The following is a 12,277-nucleotide window of genomic DNA, read 5'->3' as shown; positions in this document are numbered from 1 at the left end:
CAAATATATATAACACTCTTAAAATAAAAGTATCCATGGCAGACAGTGCTTTAAGTTGCATCACATATCAATATGCGCTGCGTTACTTCAGAGCGCTTGGCTAATTTGCTGAACTATATAGCCTCTCTTAAGAGGCAGCCTTGATTTTGCAAACACAGCAGATGTATTTTGGGACTTGCTGTGATATAATCATGCCAAATGACAGCCTCTTCTTCCACACGTTGTAAGGTCACGGTCGACATGGACAGGGTCCCCTATTGCCCTTATCCCAGACACCACGTTACCCTCCTTTTCTGACAAAAAACAAGGAGTATAATTTAATCGTAACAAGTGCTTGGAATCATTGCATACTCAATGTGCATGACTGCTGGGATTCAACTATTCAGTACCAGAAAATCTGTCCACACCTCCCTTTTTCTGAGACCATGTCACAGATTCATACTCTAATGATGATCATGTTTGTTTAGTGTTGTAGCTTACTAAATGTTCGCCCCAGCAATAAGCCCTCTACCACAGGGCAAAATAATTAATGCCACAACTAAAACCGCGCACACCGTACCACGATCCTCGCCAATCTCATCATACTGACATCGACTAAGACGTGCATCTACCAAAGACAAGTATGACCCTTTATTACCTACTGTCGTGTACAAAGCTATGGGACGCCCCAGCAACCTATCAGAAATAACCGCATCAAGCACTGGTTCTCACTCATCATCAGCATCAGCCAACCTCCACCTGCTAACTGTACCCAAACCCAGGCACTCCATCACTAGTCTTACCTTCTGATTTACTTTGACCACTGCCCCACTGCCCCACTGCCCCAGAGCAGTCTCCACAATCAGCTCACAACTATACAATGCCTTATCCCTATATTCTGGAAAGGCCCAATAAACCAGAGTCATCGGAGCGGCTTCATCAAAGCTCCGCTTCATTATACTATATATGGGCTGTAACTCACTCCTGTGTGTCACGGTGCCTGGAACTTCTCACATGCAAAGTACATGCACGCTTGGTAAGCGTATACCAAGACATACAACATTCAAAGAGTTGCTACCATTTTGAATGACTGTTGGGACCAGCAAACCATGCATAAGAGCCTTCCTCTTGTTCAGTGAAACCCTCACCGCATTGGTGAGTGGCAGCGGCACGGGACTGGTGCCCATGACTGCCCGCACTCAACAAATGTTGCGGTAGAGCCGCTAAACCCTAATCAGATCCCTTCACGTTCAGGGCTTACAATACATTAACATCAAATATACGATTCACACATTCAGTCCCTCACCTGCACGAGACAGCAATCAGAACCCAGGGCCTGGATGTAGGGAGGAGCACACAATTCAGGTATAGCCATGTAGCATGTTAGTTGAGGTAGAGAAATAACACTCTTGGTACCGTTGCCAGACGAAAGTATTGAAATACTTCACGATATTGTGCCTTCATTGAACGAGCCACAAACTAGGACAAGTTAGCTAAAATGTTTTGTGTTACATCAGGCAGGGTAAACTGCTGTCTCGGGGATTAAGGAAGAAAACAGAGAAGAAACGCAGCTGCATCAAGTGCAGTCAATCCTACACACTTCTCTGTCACTGGTGAATATACTGGCAGTGATAGGCTTGTTGCAACATGACCAGAGCGAGTGCCAGAACCTCATACATCATAGCCAATGCTTTCCATGTAGGACATACTATAACCACACACTAAACAATATGCAGAGATCCCCTGTAATTGCTTTGGACAGGTTTGAGCCCTACGATACCACAGTAGGGACATATGTGTACCTACACAGATGGTAACTAACATATACTCTTAGTCCTAAGCTATTTAATGGATAAAGCTCTATGTTCTGGAGAGGCCTGGGCTTGAGTATATCTTTTCTCCTAAATTGGTACAGAAACACATCCATGCACTGTGCTGTGCGTGACATTAATATGTGTGATCACAATCTGACTGGGTTGCGCTGTTTGATGGGCTTTATGGGTCAATATTGCTCATTAACCAAAAAAAATCTAAAATTATTATTTTTGGTAGCAACTGATTTACATTTGCTGGATAACTGAATGAACTAAACAAGGAATGCTTGACCTTTGTTGTTATTGCAGCATTTATCTCAAAAGTAAATTTAGCTGGAAGTGGTTCATTCTAGGTATAAAGAGAACTGACAAAGCGATGACCACTCTTCTGCACTATGATGGCAAATCTGGAAGGTGGTCACTTTTTTTTGCTGGCTGTGGCACTACGGACAAAGACCAACCTTTAGCAAATCATCCTTGGATCTGCTGCACTGCCAGGATTCAGCTCAATCTGCAACTCATTGATGAGGCTCAACAAGGCTGAAACCAGAACATAGCTGCTTCTGCACCCGTTCAGAGGGTTGGGACCCAGCAGTTTGGAATGGGATGATCCTCTCGGGCAAGACCAAAGATGATTTTCATAAGGTTGAATAGGGGTCTGGAGTGGCACAGTGAGCAATGAATGCCTCAGGATATTCAGCAGCTGAGATTAATTCGAATATTCTAGTCATCACTTTTTTATTTTTCTCAATGTCGTATGCACACCATGTAGTGAAGGATTTTTTTTTACTTGACTATACATTACGTGCCGTATTTTTATGGTTTTCTTATGTGGTTACTATGGATATGACAGACAACAGTGGACAGGACATAAGCACCGGTATGGTGCATAAAAAAACCCCACATTTTGCAACATAAAAGCACTGGAGGCAAATAGTAGCCAGAAGTCCAATACGAGACTTGCAAACATAAACACGGCCGAACATATTATGCAGAATTCAAGTTGTGCTTCATGATGAATAATGTTCTGCAAAACCACCCCCTTGCCCTACCCAATGCTTAAGTGTGGCACGTGTCACAGCAATACAAATTAATAAAAAGAAAAAGCAAGTCTTGTTTAAAAAACATCAAGTTAAAAACAGACTACCTTTCTTGGCTTCACTTTGTCGTGGTAATCGTACTGAAATATGCCTTTGTAGCTGAGTCCGAGCCACCAGGGGATTCCTTGCTTGTCCTATTGGGTTCAAAAGAAGGTTATGAGGGAAAAATGTCTAATAATGCAGTGAAATAGGAGGCTGCAGAGGTTTCTGGGGTGGGAGGAAACATGAAAGGCCCAGCAGGGCTGGATGATACACGAGAAACCGAACACAAACCTATTTAAGGGACAGCAATGGAACCCGACAGTCACTCTGAAACAGGATCTGCCAGACTGGGAGACGGTGTGTGCATAACATAGGTTAAAGTAGTGGGGCCACAGCCGCCATGACATTTATTACTACAGCACTCTGTGATTCACCGCCATAAAATAACAAGACACTTTGGGACTTCAGTCAACAGAGGAGAATACAGTATTTCAGAAAATGGAATGTTCTAAATGGTAAAACTATTAGCCTGAAAGAAGTAGAGGCACATACTTAAAATGCAATTTCAGATCGCTGCTTCCAATGCTAATTATTGCATTTTTGCAGTGCCAGAGACCCATTTGGGATTTCTGTCCCTCCTTTTACTGTGATTGATTGTGTGAGGCCCACAGACCAGGGGTAGGCAGTTGTCTCTTAAATAAACAGCAGTCTAGGATTCAGCCACTGTCTGGAAAATGGAGGTTTGTAAGTGATCAGTGCAATGCCAACACCGTCCCTCTCGGACTCGCTGGCCTGACTTTCCTACAGCTGGATTTCATCCTCCTTAAAATGGTGTGACGGTTGGGAGCAGTTTCTTCTCTCAGAAAGCACCAAATATGCATGTGTGTGTGATATAGACATCTATATATATGTGTGTATAAATAAATATATAGACACATAGATATGTATACATTTTTTTTTTACCAAAACAACAAAGGCTATAGGGGCGTTATAGTTCGGTTCAGATTTTACACGCAGAAAACCTTAGAAATTCAGCTTTTATAGTTATTTCAAATAACTATATCTCGTGCCCTAAGGTAACTATAACTTGCAACAGTTATCTCATCAAACCTTTCACTGCAAATGTTGCAGTGAAATTATCAATGATGTCATGAGTGATGTTATATCGTGGTAATTAGCAGTGCATGGTGAGGGCGCGAGTTATAATTACATTAAGACACAAGTCATAGTTACTTGAAATAACTATAAAAGCTGAATTTCTATGGTTTTGTGTGTGTAAAATCTGAACCTAACTATAAAGTCACTGTAACCTTTGTTTTTTAGTGAATTTCTAAGGTTTTTTAAATTATATTTCCTAACTATAACGTCCCTGAAACCTGTTTTTTCAGTGAATTTCAACTTTTTTTTTTTAACGTTAAGTAAGATGTCCACAGCAATGCAATCAATAGGGGAGAGGGGATGGATGCAGGGCCTGGCCTGGCATTGTGCTGCCCCACCCAAGGTTGCTGCTCCTGCCCCCCCATCTCCTTGCCATCCACTGTCCTGGTCCACGCCCCTGCTCCTTCATTACAGCCCTGTGTGGCTGTTGTTTTGCCACTGCCCTTCCTGCCTGCCCTGAACAGTTTGCTTGCTGCCCCATCCACCTCCTCACTAAACTCTGTTGTCCGGATCCATGCACCATCCTTCTCCCTCCTGCCCTGCATGGTCCGATGTGCTGTCACTGCTCTCCATTTAGCCTGATGTATCTGCTCACTACACCTGCCCTTCGTTGCCCAGTTCTATGCGCCATTATTTCCCTCCTACTTAGCTGCTGTGCTTAGCTTGCTGCCCCTACCTTTCTTCCCCTTGCACTTCGATTTCTGTGTGTATTCCCCTGCTCCCTCCTTTTTGCCCACCATGTTCCATGGGCCTGCCACTGCCCATCTCATCTACTCTGTGTGCTCTGTTGAACTGCCACTGCCCCCCCCCACCTGCCTGCCGCCTGTCCCTGCCACCTCCACCCTGCCTGTCTGAGTTCCGTGACTCATCTTCTCCCTCCTGTCCTCCATAGTCTATTTTGCAGTCATTCCCTTCTGCCCTCCATGCTCTGTTGTGCTGCAGCTGCCCTCAATTATCCGAGTCAGTGCCCATGAACTCTGCCTCCGTACACTATTCTAATGAACAACTATATTGCTAACATTCTAGATTTATTACAAAAGTGTGGTATGCCTGAAATCACCTTGATGTATTCAAAGCCGTAATCCCTAGAGCATTTCCTTTAGAAATTTTAAAAATTAGAGGGTATTATTCCCATAGAAATTATGGTTAGTGCTCTAAAAAACTGAAATTAGAACATATTTGCTCTGTTCTCAAATAGCAACAAGGCAATTTTAAATTGTTTGCTATCTTTCTGTTTTTTATCCAGTTGATCACTTGATTATATGTTACACTTAAGGGACAGGATGTGGCGCTATGGACAGAGCTGCAGACTTTCCAACTGGGGAATCAGGTTCGAGTTTCGGCGTCAGCTCAACATCCTGTGATTCTGGGCAAATCACTTACACTCCCCATACCTAAAACCAAAATAAATGTATGCACTGCCAGGTGGCCACCTGTCGACAGCCTGGTGGTCTCGGTAGCTGCACTGGGGATTATGAGTCCCCTTTCCGACAGCCTTTGTAAGTCGTAATGAGGGCCTAAGTGTTTTGCACACTTCTGTCATTGGGCTATACTTGGGCTACATTTGGGTGATATTTGTGCTACATTTGAGCTTTTTTTTCTCTGGTGGGCATCTTGGAAGACTTATTTGTGAGGAAGCGCCCTAAAAACCTAATTTACTGCAGTATCCTCTGTAGAAAATGCTTTCAGTTTTCTACTTCGATTCCATCAAGATGGCATTCCGATGTCTCACACTTTTAGCATAAATTCAGAATGTTAGCACTCTAGTTGCTCATTAGAATACTGTAGAAAAGCTGCTGTTTACCAGGAAGTTAACTGGCAGTCTGCTGCAGATGTTAACAAGCATTTGCAATCCAACGGGTCTCGCATTCGTTGAGTTAGAGCTATTAGCATTGTTAACTCCTAACCAGTCTTTTCTTGACACATTAAATGAAGAACACAGCAAGATCGCGCTGTAAAATAAAAAGAAAACGTAGTCCAGAAACCATACGGAAAACATGGATCTTCGTATGTTTCCAGTAGTTTACCGGTGCTCTCGAGGAGGGCTATACACCGGAAAAGGCATGACGTATGCATGCCTTTCACGAATGAAAACAAGCGGATTTTAAAAAGGCATGACGTAACCATGCCTTTCACAAATGAAAACAAGCGGATTTTAAAAGGCAAGCCCACAAACCAATGAAATTGACTGACGTAACATGGGCTTGGTTAAAATCCCCCTAAAGAGAGATTAGAAGAGGGACGGAGTGCTTTGCGCTCACCCATAAAAATGCATGTTTCAGTCTGCATGTCAGAATGGTTTAAAGAAATAGAAGAGGAAGATATTTGAGAGCTCGCTTAAAACGTGTCCTAATTATTCTATCTAGAGCACTAACCAACCATAATTTATATGGCAAAATGAAGCCCCTTATGTTGTTCCTTTCTAAATGAAATGCTTTCGGTTTTATCAATCACACTTTTGTTATAAGCAAGACTGGAAATCGACTTACAGGCTGCTCCTGTTGAAGAACATGTTTTACAGAGAATGTCAGACTTCATTCTCATATGGCTGAGAAAGATAGTGTGCATTTACAGAAAATATACTCTCATTTTAGCTTCTGGAGCACCTTCCATAACCTCAAAAGCAAAATCATGGGAATACAGTTTTCTCTCAAACATGATTCATGAAATTCCAGCAGAAGGATTTTTCACTGGGTAAAATCACCTTAGGACACACCACAATTCCTAAAATGAGTATGGTACCACCAACAAATCATTCATATTGTAACTAAAATCTGTTATCACCCTTTATACGTTCACCTTTTTGTGACCCTCAAAACCTGCAATTCACTACAATGTATTTCAGTGGGGACCATGCCTCAGAGTCCTGTAAGTGCTGCCACAGCATGTTCGCCATGCTGTGGCCAGACAAAAAAGGAGCAGAATCCATTTGGGACATCCCATTTATGCCCTTTGGGGTCTGGGTGTGCTCACTCTGCCCACTTACATATTTTTTTTATTCATTTTCAGGACACAGGGACCAAGTCTCTGAGTCTTGTAATGACTGAAAAAATATTGTTCAGGTTGTCACCAACCAATAAGGATTATCTAGTCTCCTTTAAATTGGCCAGTCAGAGCATATCTGAACACCAATTGTCCAGATATCTACATTTCTTTTATCTTTAACATCTCAAAAACTACTGAACTGATTTACACCAAATACCATAAAGCAGAATCTGTGCACCAAGATCTAGTTTCCTGCCAAATCTGGTGTAATTCCGTCCAGTGGTTCGGGCTGTATTCATGTCTAAAGACCCTAGGAAAAAATGTATGGGGGAAATGCCCTTTTTCTCGGGCCCCGCTTGACGGATCACCCTGAAACAGCAGCTGAAGGGAGTGTTTTTTTTTTTTTTTAAGCACACAGAAAATAGAGACAGGCCATATTTCATTTCACATGTCATTTTCGTGTCCTTCAGTGCAGATCTGTTTCTAATAATTAATAGTAAGTTTGTAAATGGCAAGTGATTCATTGAAATTTGTAGGGGAGGCTAAATACATTGGCAAAAAAACTCCACACTCTAGCCACTGAAGACTTCTGAATCACACGCTGGTGCACATTCGTAGGGACAATGCGTAACTATATGTTTCGGTCCAAATGTAAGCACTTTTTAAACAGACTGTGGGCAGAGAATATAGGGGTAAATGATCTTTGTTGCCCAGTTCTAGCTGGGCAGACAAAGAGATATGGAAGGGAGTGGGGCAGTACTCATGCAGTCTTGTTCTTTCTGGTGTCCTTCAAAGATGCAACAGAGATTAGTGAAATCCCTTATCAGACCCATCAATTTTCTGTCCATTTCACTATACACAAACCATTAGTGGAGATGATGACTCTTTCTTGGGCCATAAAAACAATCCATCTGTGTTACAGATGGCGGCACAGAGAGCAGAGGACGGGGTGCAACGGAATTCTGTGGGGTTACCTGTTGGATAGTTTATGTCCCAGTGACGCTGCTTGCATCCCCCCTCCCTCCATCCTTCTTCAGCATACATTTGTTGGTATTCAGAAACTAGGTGGCGGTGCCAGTTATAAATCATAATTTGTTATTATGACGCCGCTTCGAGATTTCATAATTTGCGTAACTGTGTCATCAAATCGAAGGGTAATTTGAAGCACTATCTTGGCACTCTCTGTGATATCATGGGGGTTAAAGTGCTTGTGATTTCACATTAACAGTATGATATTGGTGAACTAATGCTACTGCTGTGATCGCTGGACCAAACAAGCTAACAGGCATGGGACAAGATGTGCCCTGTAGGCACTGCACTGGCTGGCAAGCAGGGGGCTAGGAGTTCCTGTTCCACTTTTTCTCTAGCACAATGTGTTACCTTGAGCAGTTTATTATTCGTGTTTTAATGGTCAGTTACCCTAATACAGCAGGAAACACTTAAAAGCAGTGGCACTGTCACCCCACTATTCCAGAATAAAGAAGGAATATTAGGGGGTGGAGGGCAGTGTAAGATGGTTAGTATGCAGCTTATAAACTCAAAACCTCACTTGTGATCCAGGGAGTCATGTTTTTAATATTGCATTTGCGCTGAATTATATCAGCTTCTTACAAGCTCTATGGCAAATGTACTTGTAAAGGATGCATTTCAGGCTCTGCTCCGTTTATCGAGGACTGGGCGGCCTCTATCCTATATCATCGAGGGAGTAATTTCTTATTTAAAAAAACATGCATAATTCACCAAAACCATTTCAACTCTTCCTTCTCCCTATAACGCATACATACCTTCACTGCATAGTAATGCACTCCGTAGGTGGGCAAGGACTCCACAACGCTCATATAACTGCAAAAAATGAACAAAGTAGAATTAGCGACACCATAGCGCAAACGGGGTCAGTGCAAATATTTCAGATTATTTGGACAGCAGGTTTCTAAGGACAGACGTTCAGCTTGAGATACGTAGCAGACATTACACCGCAGACACAGGAAGCGCTAGAGGTCTGGTTATGCACTTTAGTCACAGAATCCTGTCGTTGCACTTACTTTACAATGGCTTGTCCGCGGCTCTGACCAGACAGCTTCTTGTAATGCTCTATAACTCTGTCCTCGCTGAAATGGAAGGAGAAGAATGGCAGCTTTAATAAAAGGCTGTGGCTGTTCACATCTGCAGAGCGTGGTGCACATCTGGACCTGCATGAAAGGGATACCTAGAGAGTGGGCTTATTTGGCTGAGTAGGGTTAGGGACTCTGTGGACCTCCCAATGACACTTGATGAAGGAGGCTAGGACATGCCAACTCTAAAGACAGGGAGGTACGGATCACACAGTACATGCATACCTCATGGTTATATGTGTGCGTAAATGGAGCCAGCAAGCCAGCCTTGATCTGCTGCAAAGGCAGCCTCCACTGACCCGAAGGGACACACTAGCAACCTGGCAAGGGTGAGCTGCACAAATCAACGTAGGTGACCCCAACATATGTACGATCAAGAAAGGTGCAGTACTTGTGGGGTTTGTCTTCATTTTGTGAGGATTCAGAGAATAACAAACAAAAGCAAAGCCAATTTTCTAGCCTAGGTAAGATGGTGTGATGATTCATTTGTTTTAATTTTGAGGTGCATACTCAAAAAAAGAGAAAGAAAATATGCCAACACGGACGCCTTATTTTGCAATACAAATTTAAATCCTATTCACCAATGTGAGTGTTTTACTAGTGATGTGGTTCTTAAATAAGCTATTCTGTGGTGCCCTGCATTTTATTATCATTATTATTTGTGAAGTAGACAAGAATAAATTACCGCCTAACCAAGCACTCCATTCATGGGTGGCTACAAGGTTATCTAAAATAAACTTTAAAAAGGGTGCAGACAAAATAAATAACCATTATTAAAAACGTAATATAATAAATGTAAATGTTTAATTTAAAAATGTAATTAAATTTAAAAACAACACACTGTTGTTAGGCAATGGGCACAGGTTTGGCTCATTTCGCTTTGAGTGACAGCACAATGGGTAAGGTCTACTGCTTATCCCATGCTGTGGTGGGGCGGAAGCAAAATGAGAATGACAATTTGTAAGACCAATAAATGAAACCTGCTGACCAAAAGCCACTCTGCATGTGTTATTCATGTGCGATTTTTTTTTTTTTTTTTTAAACAACAGTCTGGCAAGACAACTAAAGTGCCTGAAAGGCCAGACCTATAAATAACTGAGTGGAAAAAAGATGGCCAACTGAATAATGTATGTTTTATAAACAGTGTCCCCAGACTGGGCACCACTCTGCAGTGAAAGCCACCGGCACCAGCAATATGGAGGCAAGGCTGCTTGGATGGCTTGGCCGTACTCTGTGCACTGCCATAGCACATTTATGTACTGTTGACTGGAAATGGCACATAATTATTGGTAAGGATCGTTGTCTCGAGCTGCGTCTGCCCAAGCCCTTTTTTAAACTCATTTGAAACTCCAGAAGCCGCCTTAATGTGTTCACTGACAGTTATACTTGATTCCCAGAGTTAATTTATAATTTTTCCACATTTATTAAACGGCGTTGACAGTGTTTTAGGTATGCCATTATTTTTCTGTCTGCCTAAGCTCCTTTTCCAGTGCCCCACGGCCCCCGTTTTTACAAATGAATACCGCACTGAAATGAATCGGGTACAGTCTGCAAACACGGCTATTGTTGTTCACCGTCGTCGGCCGGCAAGCGCCTGGAAACCCTCAGGTTCACTGTATACTATGCAACACTGCCTTCCTTCCATTCACCTACACATCTAAGAGGTGGCTGACGCAGCAACGTTTTTATTGATCTAATAATACAACAGTGACATTTCAATGCGTTACAAGTATCTGGGGTCACTAGTACCCTATTTATGGTACTCAATTCACCGACCTCAGAAGGCTGGAAGGCCGAGTCAATCTTTGTGAAATTCAAACTCACCACCAGACTTAACTCACGGAGTCACTTTTTCTTCAAGGAATTGGATAGCGGCCTTCCGGACCAAGTCCAACTCCTCATCTTTAAGTTGCTCCGTCATGTGAGATGCACCAAACACTTCCTTCTCGCAGTGTTTGCTTAAGGTCTGGCCCAGGCTGCCCCGCCCCCTCTCAAGCAGGTAATTCCGAGACACAAGGTGGCAGCATGCTTTCACTTTCACCAGGTTTCTGCTGGTCCAGTAACTGGCACGGACAACCTGGACACTTCTGAAAGGCCAGCCGCCATAAGCCACGAGGTCCGTCCTCTAGGTAAGCACACACACTTGTTACCGCATCAGGTCTGAGTCACCCAATCAGCTGCTACCAGGAAGGATATGACCCCACCCCCCACCACGGCGAAGGTACCTCTTCACACACTTTCTCTCCAGTAACAATTATAGATGGAGGACCATAACTGAACTACGCAGTGTGATGTATATTGCAACCTTTACAGGATGTTGACAGCACATTGCATCATAACAGACAAATATTAATCAGGGTAACAATCCACAACTTTGGCCTCTAAGGAAAACACGCCTGACACACTTTCCTGAACTGCAGCTTTTCACTGAAGTGTAAGGGCTGGGGAGAAAACGTGGCTTTGACACTAGTTCCCACCCCTATATACAGTCTCTAGAGCCACAATCCAACAACTGGTAATTCTATTAGAAAAAATCGCCATGCTTTTTAAACTGACCTTTGAGACAGCTTAAGCTCTCTTCCCAGACTCATTTTATTACTATATAAAATAAATACAAGTAGGGGCTTCGGTCAGTGGACCTAATCCATTGGCCTAATAAACTGCCATTCATACTTTGCTTCCGTCCGCCACAGCACACACCCTGAGTCAGTGTCAGCCCACTGCAGCCCTTGTTCCTCTCTGTTTGAGTGACAGCATTTCCCTTCAATGCCAGGGCTTCCGGGACAAGGTGTGCTCAATTTGAAGAAAAAAAAAAAAAAAAAAAAAAGAATAAAAAAAGAAGTTTGTTCCCCACGTGGATGTTGGTTGTGGTAACCGTCTTTAAACGGCCTTTGCCATTCTTTTTTAACTATAATTTCAAATAACCCCAAATGACCGCCAGTGCATGTGCATGCATGTGAATACACGGGTAGCCATCTATTTTTTTTTTATTGTACTTTAAGAAAAACACTCTTCCAGGATGGCTGTTTGTTCATGTTCATATGTGTACATTCACGGACAGCGGTCTTGGAATGGGTTTGCCATCAGGCAGAATGAAAACCATTCCAAAATGGCTGTTGGTTTGTGTGTGGAATATTTTTGGCATATT

General features: G+C 42.8%; 1 protein-coding gene across 13 annotated transcripts in view; it reads right to left on the bottom strand.

Moving 5' to 3' along the window:
- FRMD4A (FERM domain containing 4A) overlaps positions 1-12,277 on the bottom strand; it is a 676,100-nt gene that overhangs the window by 119,288 nt on the left and 544,535 nt on the right. For all 13 annotated transcript variants that reach the window (XM_069228743.1, XM_069228739.1, XM_069228737.1 and 10 more), the window contains exons 9-11: positions 9,061-9,126; positions 8,803-8,860; positions 2,941-3,027 (exon numbers count right to left, since the gene is read on the bottom strand). In XM_069228743.1, coding sequence (XP_069084844.1) covers positions 2,941-3,027; positions 8,803-8,860; positions 9,061-9,126 — 211 coding nt within the window. The remainder of the gene's footprint in view (positions 1-2,940; positions 3,028-8,802; positions 8,861-9,060; positions 9,127-12,277) is intronic.

The sequence above is a fragment of the Pleurodeles waltl genome, chromosome 4_1 (assembly GCF_031143425.1).
Source record: "Pleurodeles waltl isolate 20211129_DDA chromosome 4_1, aPleWal1.hap1.20221129, whole genome shotgun sequence".
NCBI classification, from domain to species: Eukaryota; Metazoa; Chordata; class Amphibia; order Caudata; family Salamandridae; genus Pleurodeles; species Pleurodeles waltl.
Note: the sequence above shows the minus strand (reverse complement) of the source record. Positions and strands in the feature narration are given on the sequence as shown.